The sequence below is a fragment of the Haliotis rubra genome, unplaced genomic scaffold (assembly GCF_003918875.1).
Source record: "Haliotis rubra isolate DU_JTF1 unplaced genomic scaffold, ASM391887v1 Scf83, whole genome shotgun sequence".
Lineage (NCBI taxonomy): Eukaryota > Metazoa > Mollusca > Gastropoda > Lepetellida > Haliotidae > Haliotis > Haliotis rubra.
Window position 1 is genome coordinate 467,646 of NW_025767557.1, and position 19,316 is coordinate 486,961.

A 19,316-nucleotide genomic window follows, 5' to 3' on the forward strand; every position below is an offset into this window, starting at 1 on the left:
GAGGAAAGTCAGTTTGAGTGTCACATGGAGACGTGTGGTGGCGCTGAAGTCAATACCTCATGTGACCACCGTGGGCATCGAGAACTGCACGGCATCGCCTCGTCATCGAACGAATAAGTCTCAGAATCTCGTGTTGCCCAATCGCAGCCCACTCTGCCTGTAGTGCCTGTGCGAGTTGCTGAAGTGTCTGGGGCTGAGGGTTACGGCGTCGCACCCGTCTGTCCAAGGTATCCCACAGATGTTCGATCGGGTTTAAGTCGGGGGATCTTGAGGGCCAGGGGAGCACATTGATGTTGTGGTTTTGGAGGAAGTCTCTAGTGTGACGTGCTGTGTTGGGCCTGGCATCGTCCTGTTGAAACAACTCCCTCTGGCGATCAATGATTGGAAGGAGGTGTGGGCGTAGGATTTCGTCACAGTACCGTTGAGCTGTCAGGTTGCCCTGGATCATCACCAGATCACTTCTCCTACGGCAGGTGATGGCCCCCACATCATAACACTACCCCGGCCGAATCTGTCGACCTGGAGAACGCAAGCGTCGGCGAAACGTTCACGTCGACGTCTGTACACCCGCATTCTTCCATCGCGTCGTTCCAATAGAAATCGTAATTCATCACTTAACCAGATTTTACGCCAATTCGTCAAGGTTCCAGGCCTGAAAGTTGGTACACCATTGAACTCGATGTCGACGATGTTGTTGTCGAAGCACAGGGCCAAAATAAGGTCTTCGGGCACGTAAACCAGCCTCTCTCAACCTGTTCCTGACGGTCTGTGAAGACAGCCTCCTCTGTCTGGATATTTGTCGAGCGGTACTGGTCGCCGTAGCTGTTCGATGACGCAGGTGATATACCCGGATGTAGCGATCCTGCGCCGCAGTGGTCGCTCGAGGTCGCCCACTACGAGGGGCATCTGCTACCGCATTCTGCCGGCGATATTTCTCCCAGAGCCGTGAAATGGTGCTTTGGTGAACATTCATGCATCGGGCAACTGCACGTTGAAACTGGCCAGCTTCAAGCAAACCAAGGGCGATATGACGGTTGGCTTCACTTAGACGTGGCATTTTGCGTTCGTCAACAATATTCCAAATACAGTGAATAATCGACAGACAGCGATCAACCTTTTATACCAATCATTGAGACTATCTGATCCCTAACTTTCACGTGCATTGCATGTGAATTGTGTATTCTGTGACACTACACGCCGAAATTGAAAATCATGCTGTTAAATACGGGTATTTAACGGATGGTGTGTTTTCTTGTGATGTTTCAAAACATAAACAACATAGGACTCATAAACAGAGCAAAACCTTTTGTAAAGTGAATCACGTTTTAATTCATTGCTATATGAAATTGCTATTTTCATGATGCGTTTCTTTTTTGGGAGAGTATATATACGGTTACATTGAAGATTGATTTCTCCACTTTGGGGAATTAACTGCAAACCTTATGCAGATGAATTGCGCGAGGATCATGCATCAAATTGCTGAAACGCATGTGCAAAAATCGTGCATGTGAACAGTTGCGTTTTGGTATAAAATCTTGTTAAGAATTCGCCAATTTTCACAGATTTTTTATCATATATTGAACTCATGACAATAATCTTTTCAACGTTACGAATTTGTTTTGCAATACATCAGTTCATGTGTAAACAGTACCTTTAAACAGTATGGAATATTTTGGAAAATTTAGTTTAGAACAGTTGCCTGAAGTAAGTCGCTATATTTACACTAGTGAGTCTAACCTTTTAAAAGGAAGTATATTATGACAGTGTAAGAACTTGTAAATCGGTACAGTTTAACCAATCAATGATAGTAACATTGTACCCCCAGCGCCTACCTACTGAGGTATATCGTTGTCTGGATACCACATACACATGCATTGACTAACATATTTCCATGACTCAGGTATTCTGGCATGTGAAGAACCCGTAACGGTACTATAAGTGGATTTGCTGATGCTGCAAGACAGCACATAATGAAAGGAATTATATTAAATGCACAGCAACACTTAACGTATATCTACAGCGAAAGCCCTTGTGCTACGGTTCTGCAAAAGAGATATTGTACGAGAATACCGTGACAGAATGCTTTGGTTTTATTTATATGAATGCCAGAGTATAAAAAGTCATCTGCAGGAACGGATTCCAGAGGCTGTTAAAGTCAAATCACAGAAATGCATTCTACGAAAAGATGCATGAAAATGTGTAATGACACCAGGTGTTTTCAAAGCCTAACGATGTCCTAAGCATGTCCACGCACACAAAATGTGATTGAAACAGGAAGTGCCAGCAATTGAGGACGTTTCAGAAATCCTCAAGGTCACAGCATGGGATACAGTTGTACACGGGTGGGTAGCCTTTGCGTAAAGAATACGGGTTTGATTACGTTACTGCTGAAATATTGCTGAAAGACGTGTACAGTGCAACTCTCTCGATGTAATAAGATAATCATTCCGGTCTTGGAACACGCAGACGCATATTACCATTACCAGTACTTCTAATGTACAACTAAATTTGCAACAACTACAAATTAATTAACAACACGTAAAGATCCGGGTGAGAACTCGTCTTCAGCAATTCATGCTTGATATTGTTGATTTTCACAAACACCTGGGGTTAACTATTTCTTCAAATGGTAGTTGGTCATGTCACATCGGAAAAATTGTGGGAAAAAATGATCGGTGCCGTAAGAAAATTTAAATATATTTTGAACAGGAAAATGTTATCAAGAATTTATACAGTGTTTATATGGGCACATTTTGAATATGCGAGTGAGGTATGGGATGGGTGTCTGATTGAAGATTCAAACAAGTTAGAAAGACTACAGCTCGAGGCAGATCGTATAGTAACTGGCCTACCCAAATACACGCCGAGTAGAGTTCTTTATTATGAGACTGGATGGGAATTGCTGAAGCGTAAATTAAACTTGTTTTATAAGATTAAACATGACATCGCCCCGTCTTTTTTTTACGAACTGTCACCACCTGTTGTGGGAAAAAGAACCCATTATAACTTACGTAATGCTGAAAATTATACTGTGCCCAATACAATACTAAAATATTCAAGATCTTCATTTAGTCCGTCAACCATAAAAGCCTGGAACAATCTCCCGTCAACTGTAAGAAACTGACTCCATTTCCTCATTTGAAAGAAACATTACAACAATGCGTAATAGTGCCCCATCATACTTTTCATCTGGTATACGTAAGCTAAATATTTTACACACAAAGTTAAGATACAATGTACGTACGCTCAACTATGATTTGTATAGAATCAACATTATAACCGATCCATCCTGTTCTTGTGGATGTCTCTGTGAGAATGTATATCATTATTTCTTGGATTGTCCCCGTTATAAAACACATAGAGAAACTTTGTTAGCTAACATAAGTGATATTTTACAAAACAGATATTTACCAGATATATGTCTTATTTTAAATGGCAATACAGACCTCTCATGAAGAAAATCTGAATATCTTCAAGCATGTCCATCACTACATCAATCAAACTAAACGATTCCTCTGTTCTTCCTAATCTGTTATATTCTCAAACTCAAGATCTCTCATGTATATGTTCTCTGTATATTTGTTGTAAATATTGGGAGAGGGCGTCATTAAGTTGGATAACTTGTGCCGAATCGTTTTTCTCAATGAACAAAATATGTTTAAATCAACTCATGCTTGTCGTAACAGGCGACTATCGGGATTGGGTGGTCAGCTTTGTAGCAATGGCTGATGCATGTTTCTGTATCCCAACTGCATAGATCGATGTTGTTGATGTCAATGGATTGTGGGGTCCTATATGGCTGGAACGTTGTTGGATGTTTGGTGTCAAACAACCAACTACAAATATACTGTATAAAGAGTCAATTGTCTTTTCACGTTACTTGTAACTGATATGATTCAAAAACCGACCAGGACGTTCAAGAACACCTCAATGTTTTTTGTGCTAGTCTTATACTCACTTATACTCAAATACATTCTCATAAAAGTATTCCGCCATATAGGTGGAATATTGCTGAGTGCGACGTGAAACTAAACTAAACTAAAAGTATTGGAAGTTTAGTCAACAGGCATTGCTACAACCAGCCTCAGAACATGAACGCGTGGTCCTGTGCACAGAGCTTAGATCACGAATCAGTTGAAGTTAAGCAACGTCGAGCTCGGACAATCCTTGGATGGGTGACCGTGTTTGGCAGCTGGACTCCTGAGAGTTTCTAGGACTTCAGTCCCGCCCCACAACAAAGCACATGTGATGCATGTGATCTCACATTAGGCAAGTGAGTTTGTTCAAATTGCCTCTGTTCACCCAGCAGAAAATGGGTACCAGGTTGGATAAAGTCACGTGACTATAGCCTTCTAGCGCCTAACAGGCAGCTTGGGTTATTCGAGGTAATAAGAATCAGATTCTGATTAAGCGCCGCGAGCAATCACTTGGTGTTCGGAGACTGTGCGCTATAGAAGATGACTTATTATTATTATTAAGCCATACAGCATAGACGTTTACCGTTATGTTACTGGATGAGCAATGTTCTAGCTTTATCGGCGGGTTGGATATATTGGAGCCTGGAGAAGGTAATCCGGAAATACCGGAAAAATAAGGACTTCATTATTGGATTTCTATATGGAGATCATATCCTCATTTTCATTGCCAAACACAGCGTCAGTAAGAGGCATGGTTCCTACTCTTCCATCATGGGTTTGCCAGGCTTGTATCGAGAACAACGGCTTGTTGTGATATTAAAGACCTGGCATTTATAAACGGACAGACGGAATGTTTGCTTGAGTGTACAGTACTGTTAAAGTCTGCAACTGTATTTCATCATTTCGATAAAACAATACAGAAGTTTTGGAAACGACTATTTTGCATCACAGACTTGATGTTAACGTTGTTTTCCAGTATCTAATTTCAGATCTAATGTTGTCCTATTGATTGACGTTGTTGTTTAAGTGATTATGGAAAATAAGATGGAAAAGTACAACTGAAGTGTTTTATAACATCGCACAAAAGGCGAAGCAAGTAGGTACCTCGTCATACTGTGTTATGACATCACTCTGTTTGGGTTGGTCGTCGTTGGCTAAAACTCATGTATTTTGCTTTTAGTATTTTGCAAGGAGCTAACACCTGGTGTCATCACTAAATGATAGTGATTCATAAGCACATGCTCTTCTTATAGTCTCTTATTTAGAGGTCTCATATTTATGCAGATATGGTTTGGTCGCCTTTATCTTCAGTCATAAGAAAATATAGGTCAGTTGAAAGGATTAAAACATAGGAAGAAACTGTATGTAAGCAAAGGATATTGACAGACGCCCGAGTCACACGAATTATAATTTCTCATGTAAAGCTACCTTTACCTTAATAATACTTCAGAGGATTACCATACAAATGGTTCTGCTGGCCTGCATACATAAGAATATGGTTATTAAGGTCGTAAAATCAGTTCTCTGTCACCTATCGATTGTGCGATGAAAGCGGCATTTCAAGTTACTTAGTTAATTGGCAAACTCATTAATTTCAGTATTTATAAGCACTTATTCCATAGCCAGTGCCGCTACGACCTCTGCCTATCGACCAAATCGATGACACGTCATAGTTTTCATGACAATGCATGACCATCTTCGGTCTGGGTTTAGGCCAACGGGTCATGCAAGGTATGTCCCTAGTGTCTTGGGATCAGCTGAGCTTGGTGTAAGGCTGATTTTATATCTGTCATCATGACGTCAACCACTGGTTTGCCAGGTCTAGCTGAGTGGAGACTGGCGTGGTATAAGGAACACTATACTATTATAGACTGGTGATGAGGTCAATACCTGTTTTTGATGGAGTGAGTGAGTGAGTTTAGTTTTACACCGCTTTTAGCAATATTCCAGCAATATCACGGCGGGGGACACCAGAAATGGGTTTCACACATTGTACCCATGTGGGGAATCAAACCCGGGTCTTCGGCGTGACGAGCGAACGCTTTGACCACAAGGCTATCCCACCGCCCCTGTTTTTATGGACCCGCGAAAAGCAATATTGACCGAGGACGAAGTCCATAATTGTTTTATTATGTACTTACCGAAAAAAAAGCTTCTAAAAACCAAACCATGTCCATTTAGTCAAGAAAAGTAATTTTATTTCTCTACAAACCAATAACGTTATGTCAACAATACGGTGACATGTAAACAATAGAATGACGTCATAGCTTGACGTCAAAATCTATTTTTAGTAACTCCACCTCTAGACCAATCAGGTAGCCGGAAAAATATGCGTACATAATAATACTGTTTCTTGCATAACTAAACGTCATTGGAACTCGAAGATTCTACACATTTACATGACTAATGGAAACCAATAATCAAGCCAAATTGTTAACGTCACGAAACCTGTCAATATATTTTGGCATGCCAATCTGCCCACATCTGTTATTATACTAATATTGTATAGCGTCAATATCTACTCAGCTCAAAGGAGCTTTGTTTTTCCTTCGATCATTGGAGGTCAATCTCAACTCCCTGGGGATCATACAACTCTTCCGCCACCAGGAGCACCGAGTTAATGTGGCTTTCTCATCCTTACGAGGTACACATTCACAGCTGGGTTGACTGGGACACATAGTCACGTTACTTTGTCCTGGTTTACTGCACGTTGATGTACCCGCCCTATGTTATACCCTTCCATGTTCAAACGCCTGATCTGGAACGAAATTAATTATGAAGAACACCAACAAAATACACTTCAGTCATTGCACTACCGCCAAACAAGACCATGATGTCATGATGCGCAAATCATGATGAGAGTAGATCCCAATTTCTGTTCCCACCTGGAACCGTGGTTCGCCTGTGTGACTATGTGCTGCTGCGAGGTTTTAACAATAATCCACCAGTATCACAAGCGACACCAGAAATGTTGAGATTCGAACCCGGACCTCTAGAGAAACGATCAAACATGTTAATGTTGAGTCAACTTTCTGTATATTTTTTCCAACGCTGATCCATGTTTTAAACTTGTCAGTTCTAGTGAACCATGCTTTCTCTGGCTACACAGGTCAAGCCGTATATTGATATGATAAATGTATAATCTCTATTAATAGTCGGTGCTTCCATAATGCTTTGTAAATTGAAAGCGTTATAGCTAAAGATTTTTTTATAAATTCCATACAAACCAGACAGTTTCTCCCTTCTTTTGCTTTTTATTGATATGGATGCAATATAAACACAACCGACAACGAAGATCCTTTGATAAAGCGTGCGTTAATAAAGTGAATTTACGTAGAACCCTTGCGAATATATACCCAGTGCCGCCAGAACAGACAGTCATGTCCGGAAATCCATATTTCGACGAGACAACGGGCTATGTAACTATGGCTACATCTCCAAAATAAGTTATCAATAAAGCAAATATTTACCCTCCTTTGAACCACCACATCTTTCTTCAAGCACAGCACCAGTACCGTGAATTATTGTGACAGTTTTAAATCAACCGAAAGCTTGACATGCAATTAAGTAAATTAAAGTCTCCGACTTATATCGTGTCTATCAATTGACAAGATGGTTTGATGTCTATGGCATACAGACATGACAGTAACATATATGAAGAAATTACTTATCAAATTTCTGTGTCATCAAAACACATGAGGTACTGTGGACATGTGTGGATACTTTATATGGCAGGCCACCTCCGTGGTGTAGTGGTTAGAGCGTCCGCCCGGAGAGCGGAAGGTTCCCGGGTTCGATCCCCGACCGCGTCATACCAAAAGACGTTAAAATATGGTACTTGTTGGTCCCTGCCTGGCGCTCGGCATTAATGGGTACAACAAGGACTGGTCGGCTCGGAGTCAGTATAATGTGTCTGAGTGGGGTATTCATGCTTTACTGCGGCATGGTATCTCAGTGGGCTAGAACTATATAACCAGCTTCAGTCTGGGCTAGTACAAGCAGCCGCACATACACATACACACGCATGCACGTCGTCATATGAGCGAATTATTCTCAAGCACGACGTTAAACCCCATTTCACCTCACCTCACCTTATATGGCAGCAAACCGTGTACATATGCAACGTATGCAGATGGGCATGGTGCTAACAATGATCCCGGTGAGACTGGGTTCAGGTTCAGCGGATCCTGGCACCGATAAGGAACGCAACACATAACATGGATTTTCGGTCACGAGGATTGGTTACAATCCAAGAAGCCTTTCAACAACACCACATCCGATCTTAGAGAGAGATCATGTGAAAATCTCGAGTTGCGAACAGAGCTCTTCTTTACATCTATTTGCTATCAGACCGGTAATATTACCATATTCACCTATAAGCATGTTTACCTTTCCACTCAATAAATATGTGCAGATATGGAACGTTGTGGTGTCGGTGTAGTAGCCGTCACATCATCTGAGCAGGTCAAAATCATTTGACACTTCTAACTAAATGTTCTCATCGTGCTTCTTGCCATGTCTGCTTTGCTGTCAGTGCTCAAAATCACTTGGTAATACATACTGTATATAAAGATGACATGTTTTGCTTTCAGAGCTCAAAATCGCTTGGTAATACGTACTGTATATAAAGATGACATGTTTTGCTTTCAGTGCTCAAAATCGCTTGGTAATACGTACTGTATGTAAAGATGACATGTTAGTAATAGAGTCCTGACCTCAAAATAAATGAATCATATAATGATTAAATGTCCAAGAAACGATGACATTCAATCAACCAATACACCTAGTCAGACCACCAAATCCACCTTACAATGACATATTGTAACCCTGAATCCGTACTGCGGTATCAGTCATGAACAAGACGTACGTATTGTAACCTAATTATTAGTATTTATTTTTTTAAATGTTCCTCTTTCCTGTTCCAATACAAGCATTATACTATTTTATGATTATTTGTGCTGAAGGCCCAATTATCATTAAGTAATTGTTCTTTCTGGTAGTGCATATCTCTGTTTGGATGTGTTACCCATTTCGAAAACAAAATTCGAAACAGCATTTTAAATGTATAGCCCAGATTATCACGGACACATTGGGTCTAAGAGTACATGTCAATGTCTTGATGTGTTTCTTTGAATTAAACATATGTGAAGGAATATTTATGGCCTTACACTGACAAACAAGATCCTTGTACTCAATCGATGTAGTTCTGTTTCCATGCGGCATATGAAGAATACTACACTCGGTCTCGGTCTTTCGTAAAAGTCATATGTATTGAGGTCGAGTGTGCTATTTTATTTTATTACCCAGGTCCTACCGGCATAAAATTGACAAAATAGCGTATTTGTGTTATTTCAACACAAACCGAAACCGGTTTCATCAAGAGGTTGCGGAAGAATTAGTTGCGGACTAACCTTTCCACTTCTCTTGATATTCCTGAATATACGCAATTGAATATAGTTCTTATCTATTTTACTTAATAATGAAGACAAAACATGCGGAAACGCTTTAAAGGTTTAATAACAGTAAACACAAGCTTCAAAAGAAGCAAATATTTCTCAGTGTAGAATAATAACGAACTATCAGCTCATGTCAAGTCACCCCGCACGACATACCGTCAACCGTCACTTGACGTGTTAGCATTTGAGTCGGCTCGGTTTAGACTTTGAGTCGGCTCGGTTTAGCATTTGAGACGGCTCGGTCATTGGACGTGAAGTTGAATTCTCACACTTTTCCTCCACCTGACAGTGGTTGTAACCTTTTTATGTGTTTTGTGTTGTTTTATGGTTCACGTTCATGTGAGATGTTTCGTCTAACCTAATTGACGTAGTAAAAGTTGTAGAATGAATGTTTCTGTTATGAATGAGAAAGCAGTTCCGTCACACCGTGACCTAATTGAAAGGTCATCGGTTATCCAATCAAATCGTTGGAGTCTCAAGTCAAGTCGTTACGACACAGTTCAACGCGATACGACACTCGTGTTACGTACGAGATTACAATGCAACTACACTTACGTTGACGACGTGGGTAATAATTTACTCAAACGATCAGTAAATAATGATGAGTGTAAATGGATCGCGATGAACACAGTTCACAAATCTGAAAGAAAGCACAAAACATGTATATTGGCTATAAGAGATGGCTGGTTGTTCAATTGAGATGTGCATTTTGTTTATATACTGAACATCATTGAAAACGCACCAGTCTAAAATTGTCCATATTTTCATCAAGATGGATTTCAGCATGACAATGATTAATGAATAACTAACATGAAGTCGAAGGGCATGTCCAGTTGAAAAAATGCTTTAGAAACAAATTCCTGTCCACAGTATGACTCTTAATTCCAAAATGCATCAACATGCAGCCACGCCATGAAAAGCGCGAATTTCATTCTGTAATCATACTGACTGTGACATTAAAAGCAGGTGTATGAGAACCGATTCTCATTACTTCACTAACGATTGTGAAACGAAGACAGAGATGCCGAGGTTAACACCTCGCGAAAGAGAACGTGCACTAGGCATGATTCAGGTTGGCACCAGCAGCAGGGATATTGCTCGTCAACTTGGACTTGGCCACTCCACCATCGTTAGGCTTCATAGACGACATCAGTAGACAGGCAGCACCCGTGACCTTCAATGACCTTGGCAACAACGTGTTACGACGCTCCATCAAGATCGCCATATTGACCTTGTTCATATCAGTGATTAAAAACTGCCGACTGCCAGGACTGCTGCACTAGTTCAAGGTTGACGTGGGGGTCATCAGCGATGACTCCATGCGACGCCGTCTACACGCTACAGGGCTCCATGCTCGACGTCCTTACGTTGGACCAATTCTGACTGACAGACACCGTAATGAGCGTATACAATGGGCTAGCAGGCATTTTCAGAAAAGGTTACAACAATGGCATGGTGTGGTAGTCACTGACGAGTCACGTCTTCATCTACCTAATGCTGACGGCCGATTACGTGTTTGGCGTAGACGTGGTGAACGTTATGCTGATGAGTGTGTGGTTCAGACAGACCTTTGGGTGGTGGGAGTGTCATGGTCTTCGTTGGAATAAGTTACAATCACAGGACTGCCTTCATGTCTGTCAAGGGAGAGTTAATGCCCTTTATTACCGTGAGCAGATTCTTGAGAATCACATCGTATCTGTCTTCAATCACCACCAAGATGTCCATACTTTTCAACAGGACAACGCACGGGCACAAACAACTTTCCATGCAGTATCCGGCCCAGCAACACATCCAGGTTATTCATTGGCCAGCACAGTCGCCAGATGTATCCCCCATGGATCACTTGTGGGACGAAATTGGTCAAAGTCTTTCGCGGCGACAACAGATGCGAAACATCCGGGAACTTGAGGCTGCACTACTGCAGAAGTGGAATGTCATCCTCAAGAACTCTATTCGGACGCTTATTGACTCAATGAGGAGATGTTGAACTGCATGTGTCAATGCAAATGGCGGTCACACGGGATATTGACTTTTCGATTTGACCCCATGTGTGTTTGATCCTTTCTGACTGTGGAACATTTCAATGAATGAGCGTCTTTTCTGTGTAGTTGTTTTTGTCAGTCGTCCATCTGATATTATCCACTCAAAAAATATCAATTCCTTACACGTGCTTTTAATAATCTGAACCTTTATAAGTGGTGCGTTTTCAATGATGTTCAGGCCTAGTGACGTTTGATACACACACCACTGACCTGAGCAGTACACTAGAATACCGAATAGCCACACCAGTAACTCCATGTTGGCTCTGTCACATCCTCAGCTGCAATCTGTAAATAGAAATATACATGTACAGGGAAACCTGGTTAATCAGGAAACCCGGCTCTTTGGACAGTCCGTAACTTTTAGCAACACATTCTTAAAAACAAAAAAATATTACTCCGTAACGATGATTACTGAAATGTTCTTTCTTGATTATTAGCAAATATATACAAGGCTGGAATCATCGCTATCATTGCCCCCTCAATGTAGCTTATGTTAATGTCACAGTATATATGCCTACCTCGTATCACAAACACACTGATCATTCTGTCAGTCATTCAGTCAGTCATTCACCTATCATTCATTCATTCATTCATTCATTCTTTCATTCATTCTACCCGTGGAGGTCCGGGTTAGAATATTGAACTTTAGTAACCCATGCTTGTTGTAAGAGGCAACTAACGGGATCGGGAGGTCAGGCTCGCTGACTTGGTTGATTTGTCATCGGTTCCCAGTTGCGCAGATCGATGATCATGCTGTTGATCACTGGTCCAGACTCGGTTTTACAGACCGCCGCCATAGAGCTGGAATATTGCTGAGTGCGGCTTAAAACTCAACTCACTCACTCACTCACTCACACATTCATTCATTCATTCATTCATGTACCCATTATTCTTCCATTTATTCATGAATAATTCATGGATACATCCATTAGTAAATTCATTGGCTCAGAGATGTATTAGCTACCACGTAAAAAGTCTAACAGAAAAATTGATTCCAGCCACCGAACGCCATACAGAACAATGCCAAGACAATGTATAAGTATACTTGTCTGGCAGTCACCAACGGTGTTAAACAATTTATGTAAGAAAAGCAGCAGCATCCAAACAACGGCCCTGATCTGTAAGTCCAATAACCGTGTACTGGTTCAGAGTGTGTCGCACAAAGCATTCATTGATACAACGTCGCTACACATACCACTATGTACATCCCCTATGGAACGCTACTTCAATAGAGAGTCATCTATACCAGTGGCTAAATGATAAATAGTTGCAATTTACGGATACTCACACAGTAAGGTTCTTTGTATAATTATACATGGTAACCAAAGAGGCGTCGCCAAGCTCATGAATCATTTAATTCGTTGGAAGGTTGTTGGATAATGACTTACAATAATGTTTTTCGTCTTTGTTTGTAATACTGCCACGGTCGATAATGTAACTCAATGTCCATGTTTGGTAGTCATATTGTGAATCGTCATCAATGCATTGCAACTGGTCCATGGACAGTTGCTCAGCATGGTGATTCCGAGCATGTAGCACATGCCAAGTATGTACACGTTGTGTGAAACTCAATAACAATAACAGAAGAGCTCAGTTGCCCAAAGGGCGTCGTCGGTGATGTGAGCAAGTTTAAGGTTTTACACTGCTTTGAGCAATGTTACGATATTTGCTTTGAGCAATGTTACGGTATTCGCTTTGAGCAATGATACGGCATTCGCTTTGAACAATGTGATGGCATCTTCTTTGAGCAATGATACGGCATTCGCTTTGAGCAATGTTACGGTATTTGCTCTGAGCAATGATACGGCATTCGCTTTGAGCAATGTTACGGTATTTGCTTTGAGAAATGTTACGGTATTCGCTTTGATCAATGATACGGCATTCGCTTTGAGCAATGATACGGCATTCGCTTTGAGCAGTGATACGGCATTCGCTTTGAGCAATGTTACGGTATTTGCGCAATGTTACGGTATTCGCTTTGATCAATGATACGGCATTCGCTTTGAGCAATGATACGGCATTCGCTTTCGAACCAAGGTCTAATGACGAACGGCAGCTCTCACAACAAGGATCCTCAACGGCCACTGAGTCTTGGCAATAAACAAGACATGTAAAGATTCTTGCTTTGACTGTTCATGTCGAGAGAACACCGAGAGCCACATCAGCAGTATCCCGGCAACACCCTTACGACAAGAACCACAGGGAGAACCTTATACATTGCGCACAGATGGAGAAATGAACCTAGTGACGGGCGAACGGTTTAATCTAAGGTCACCCATGACGACAAAGATCATCAGTATCAACCAGAACGTATAATCATTGTAAACACTTCACTCAATGAAAAATGTCCACATGTTTTCTTTCCCAAGAAGATCTGAGTTAGAATTCGACTTCAGCAATACAAATGTGAAAGTGACGACTACCGAGACCTGTAGTCAGGCTCTCTGACTTGGTTCATGCATGTTAGCGATCGATGTTCTTGATGTAATTCACTTGATTAACGGGTACAGAATTTTCGGAACGTCATCATATATCTGTCACGATGCTGAGTTCGATATTAATCTCAAAACCAACCACCAACTGCAACTTGTTTTCAACGTTAAACACATCCAGCAATGTTACACCCGTGTTCGTAGGTGGGAAATGCCCTGTTATCTTGCAGCGTATTTGTACAAGTCTTGTCAGAAGTCTAGATAAGCTGCGTATCTGCGTAAAATACGCATTTAAGTTTCCAAAATACGCACAGAAATATATCTGTAGCGTCCCAAATACGCAAAGGAAATTACAGAAACGCTTTGGTTACTTGCTAACCTGCGTACGCTGACTTACCGGCAAAAAACAAGTGCGTAACAGAAAGTATCTAACTGTCAAATGTTACAATGAGATAGGGTAGATTATCGATTGAATTTCACTATGTATCTCTTCGTATTATTAACTACAGAAAGAAACAATTGCGCAAACGCAGTTAGTTATGTATGTAACACTCGTCTTGATTAGTTCTGCTAAAATACCACCCAATGAAATCGCTCGTATTGTTAGAAAGTCTGGACATTCATTGTTTATCAACGATGGCCTCACGGAAGTCGCGTGTTCATTCGTCGTCTAAAACATCATCTCAAATTAAGATTTCGGCATTTGTCACAGTTCGAAATCGATCATTTGAAACTTCTGCCATCGCAAAAGAAATTATTGCTGAACTTATTGGAAATTGTTTTGAATCGGAGGTTGCTGTCGATGAATATTGGCAGATTTGCTCACCACTGTCACACACGCACCGGCAAAGAAACATGACGGGAATAAACTTTCAAACAAAACTCAAGATGCATGGAAAATGAAGTTTCCATGGTTATCTTTCAATAAACAATCTGATGAAATGAGACTATGCTGCACTTATTGTCAGTCGGCAAAGATAAGTTTGTCCCTTACAAGTGTGTGGGCTAGTGATGGTACACCAAGTATTCAGATGTCGAGCCTGATCAGGCATAACAACAGTGAAGATCACAAACGCGCTTCTGATAAAATGGAGAGAGACAAGGGGGCAGATATAATACAAGAGGAATTAGGCGATGATGTTGGTTACGTTTGTTCTAATGATGACACCATATTGTTTAATACTGTTTATTTTGCTGCCAAATCAGAATGCCCATCTGAACATGTGAATGGTCTGTTGTCATTACAGAAAATGAATGGTTTGGATGTCAAGTACAAGAACTTGAGTTGGTCAACTGTAACAGAGATTCAAAAATCTACTTGCCATGTCCTGACAAAGACACTTGTCAATGAGATTAATTTATCTGAAGTATTTTCAATAATGCTTGATGAAAGCACTGATGTGACTGTTGAGAAAAGGTTAAGCATATGTGTCAGATATGTGAAAGCTGGAGAACCTGTGACTAGTTTCTTATGCAATCATCCTATTGATGATGGTTGTGCTCACACCATTGTTAACTGTGTAGCAGCAGAATTTGAAAAGTTAGGCATTGACTTAACAAAATGTGTTTCTCTCTCAACTGAAGGCACTGCTGCTATGATGGGTAAGCACACAGGTGTAGGAAAACAAATGCAAGCCAAGTATTCTCCTTTCTGCATCCAGACCCACTGTGTAGCTCACAGGCTAAACCTTGCTTGCATTGATTCAATTAAGAAAATTGAATTCATGTTTCGACACAACTGAGTATGAGAAAGGGACACCTTCCGTTCAGTTCTTAGAATACGATATTCGTGTGGAGATGCCAAATACCCATAATTTCCGCCTCTTGAAAATTGAATTTGACGGTAATCATTCTTATTGAAACGTTGTAAGGATGCTGTCGCCAAACTTGAACAACAGAACTACATTACATCTATGAAATACATCCATATCCAATAACGATCTCTTGTTTGTTTCATTTTGGACACCATCAAACCTGGACCCGTTTTTTCGTTTGCCTGGCGATTTATGAAACGATATCCCATTTATAGAGAACGAGAACCAAATGATACACGTTGTATTAAATGTTGTATATTTCTACGAGACGGGTTCCCGAGCCAGATCTTGGGCATGTAAGAAAATGGGAAAGTACTGGCCGCCTCCTTACAATGTGAGTGGTGAGTGAGTGATTTTAACACTGAATTATAATGCTATAGTATGCCCGAAATATCATAGTGTAACGTCTTAATGTAGGATGGTTGGTTTGTTACTTTATGCAGCACTCAGCAATATTCCAGCTATATGGCGACAGTCTGTAAATAATCTAGTCTGGACCAGACAATCCAGTGATCAACAGCATGAGCATCGATCTGCCCATCTGGGATACGATGCCATCCGTCAACCAAGTCAGCGAGTCTGAGCACCCGATCCTGTCAGTCCGCTCTTACGACAAGCATGGGTTACTGAAGACCAATTCTAACCCTGATGTTCACGGGTAGCTTAATGTAGGAATAAAGTCTGCAGTAATGTAGGCCTCGAGACGTTTACCACTTTGGTTAAACCCAATGTCCCGAAAACATAATGAGGTGAACCTGCATACAGTACCTATTGTCCTACAACTGCGACAGGTTTTAGGAAATGCTCCCTGAGGGCAAACCGTCAGTTGGGGAAGTTATATTGTTATCAATCTTCCAAGATTGTAAACCGACCTTGTTTATCTTAAGTACCTTCATGTGAAGCCGCAAAATAAACTGAAACGTTTCTTGTATCATTCGTAATATAATGTTTATTCAGGGACTAAGTGCGTATTTCAAAGAGCAACCACTCCCACTCTCTGTCGAAACTAACTGCCCTTGAAACGAAAGCGTCATGATCATTGAGGTCACGTGTAAACACGCAGTGTTCATCTGTTCTTGAGTCTTTGTTAAACATCAGAAATAATCGGTAAATAGTACGTTTAGTGGTGTTTGTTATGATTCATTATGATAGTGAAAACCACGTGGTATCGTGGATAGAAATGACACAGTAAACCCATAGTGTCAAATCAGTTATTTAACATTTTCGTTTGGTCGTAGTTTTACGTTACCACCTGGTTAAATGTCTGTCTTAACGGTAAAACTACGAAGCACTGACAGCTTCAAGAATTAACGTTTAACGTCAACCGTTTAAGTTATCTTTGTGAGAAGGTAGCCTGCGAGGCGAATAAAAGAAACACCTACAAAAGTCGATCGTACCAGAAAAGTACCTTGGTCGAACAACTTCTGAAAAGGTTGTTGGCCGCACTCAGCAATATTCCAGCTATATGACGGCGTTCTGTAAATACTCGAGTCTGAACCATACAATCCAGTGATCAATAGCATATGCATAGTTCTACACAAATGGGATACGATGACATGTGTCAACCAAGTGAGCGAGTCTGACCACCCGATTCAGTCTCCAGGGAAGGAGTCATATGAAGCTCTTTGAAATCGTGACAGAAATTGTCTGCTCGACTGTACCAAAACTTGTCAAATGTTCAAATGTACACAACCAAAGGCACGGGCTGATGGAATATTGCTCAACAGAAAGTAAAAGTTGACAGTTGGATAGTTGAAGTCATCTAACAGTATTGTGGGAAGAGTATTGTCAGCCTTAATCTGTCTATAGACCTTAAGATGAAACAGATGATGATATTCAACTGGTCACTCGCGTGTAGCTCAAGTTGGAAGGAAGTGAGTGAGTTTCGTTTTACGCCGATTTTAGCAATGCTCCGGCAATATCACGGCGGGGGACACCAAAAATGGGTTTCACACATTGTATCAATGTGGATAATCGAACCCGGATCTTCGGCGTGACGAGCGAACGCTTTAACCACTAGGCTACCCCACCGCCCCTTGGAAGGACTGACTGAGTTTGGTTTTACGCCGCTTTTAGCAATATTCCACCAACATCACGGCGGGGGACACCAGAAATGGGCTTCACACATTGTACCCATGTGGGGATTGGAACCCGGGTCTTCGGCGCCCTTGGAAGGAGGTGAGGTGAGGTGAGTGGGGTTAACGTCCTGCTTGAGAATATTTCGCTCATATGACGACGTGCATGCGTGTGTATGTGTATGTGCGGCTGCTTGTACTAGCCCAGACTTAAGCTGGTTTTTATAGTGCTAGCCCACTGAGATACCATGCCGCAGTGAAGCATGAATACCCACTCCACTCAGACACATTATACTGACTCCGAGCCGACCAGTCCTTGTTGTACCCATTAATGCCGAGCACCAGGCAGGGACCAACAAGTACCATATTTTAACGTCTTTTGGTATGACGCGGTCGGGGATCGAACCCGCGACCTTCCGCTCTCCGGGGCGGACGCTCTGACCACTACACCACGGAGGCGGTCGCCCCTTGGAAGGAAGTGGCATTGTACAGTTATTGAATGATTTCAGATCGTCGATACACATAACGCTTCAGTAACACGTGTTAGCTAACCAGAAATTACGACTTATATTAAAAAGCATCAGCAGACACGGGGTGTCCAGGTAGTGTCTACTCCATGTCTATTAATGTCTAAATGTCCTATGACCGAAACCCATATATACGGTATCAATGAGGACGTCTAGCATTTGACATATTGTTCAAAAGACATAACTACGAAACGGAAATGCATTAATCCGGAAGTTTATAAATACTTGGGAGCACAACGACCACAAGTGGTGTTGCTTAATTGTACATCCGATAACCTTTTGGAAATGCGCTTAATATAATATTTCGTAATATATTTCTCAATTGTGTATTCGGTACATTCCTTTAGTTCAAAATTTAAATACAGATGTCAATTGGAAAATTGAAACACAACCGTACCTTTGAAAACAACTGTAGAAGACGCTCACCTATTCCAGGCAAAGCACTCTCGCCGTCATCCCCATTGCGAATGCCGATACCTCCTTCGAAGTCGTCAACAGCATCAACAGCGTTAACTCTTTATGTGCCGGTAAGCAGGTATTTGATCGATGTATTGGAACTGTCTCAGTCAGTGTCAGGCACGTTACCTGGTCTCTGTGTGGCTACTGTATGCTTTAGGTAACGAATGGGGATGAACTTTCACAAGCTCATTTTTGTGTTTAGATTTATAACGGATAATGGAAAAGTAAATATTTGACTAGGAAACACATTTAATGAAGTAATTTGTATCTGAAAAGGATTTCTGTGTTTTTCGTTTTAATCCGGAGGCTGCAATTTATAAAGAAACTGATTTACTTTATCGATCCATCGGTGTTTATAAACGTTATAGTGCTTTCAGCGCAAGGAATATTTAACGCAGTCAACATAATGATTCAGCATTTTGAACTGTCCTGTTATCTGCAATTGGTTGTAAAGACAACGAGAATTGGGCGGCCTTGTGAAAAATCATGCAATTAGTTTTATAACCCTCAGACAACATGTCAGACAAAACCTGGATATCATCTACCCTGACACTAATCTCCCCTCTCCCTACACCTCTCTTACACACCCTTCCC

The 19,316-nt window shown here is 41.2% G+C and overlaps 1 protein-coding gene and 1 long non-coding RNA gene across 2 annotated transcripts in view; one reads left to right on the forward strand and one right to left on the reverse strand.

Moving 5' to 3' along the window:
• The window catches only part of LOC124262299, a 43,916-nt gene extending 25,162 nt beyond the window's left edge, over nucleotides 1–18,754 (reverse strand). The window contains exons 1-2 of the mRNA XM_046696786.1: nucleotides 18,661–18,754; nucleotides 11,626–11,700 (exon numbers count right to left, since the gene is read on the reverse strand). Coding sequence (XP_046552742.1) covers nucleotides 11,626–11,671 — 46 coding nt within the window. The 5' untranslated portion in view covers nucleotides 11,672–11,700; nucleotides 18,661–18,754. The remainder of the gene's footprint in view (nucleotides 1–11,625; nucleotides 11,701–18,660) is intronic.
• On the forward strand, nucleotides 8,653–14,204 carry LOC124262300. Its single transcript, XR_006894543.1, has 4 exons — nucleotides 8,653–8,664; nucleotides 11,057–11,065; nucleotides 11,711–11,720; nucleotides 14,092–14,204. It is a non-coding gene; the product is annotated as an uncharacterized LOC124262300 (long non-coding RNA).
• Nucleotides 18,755–19,316: the final 562 nt, after the last annotated feature.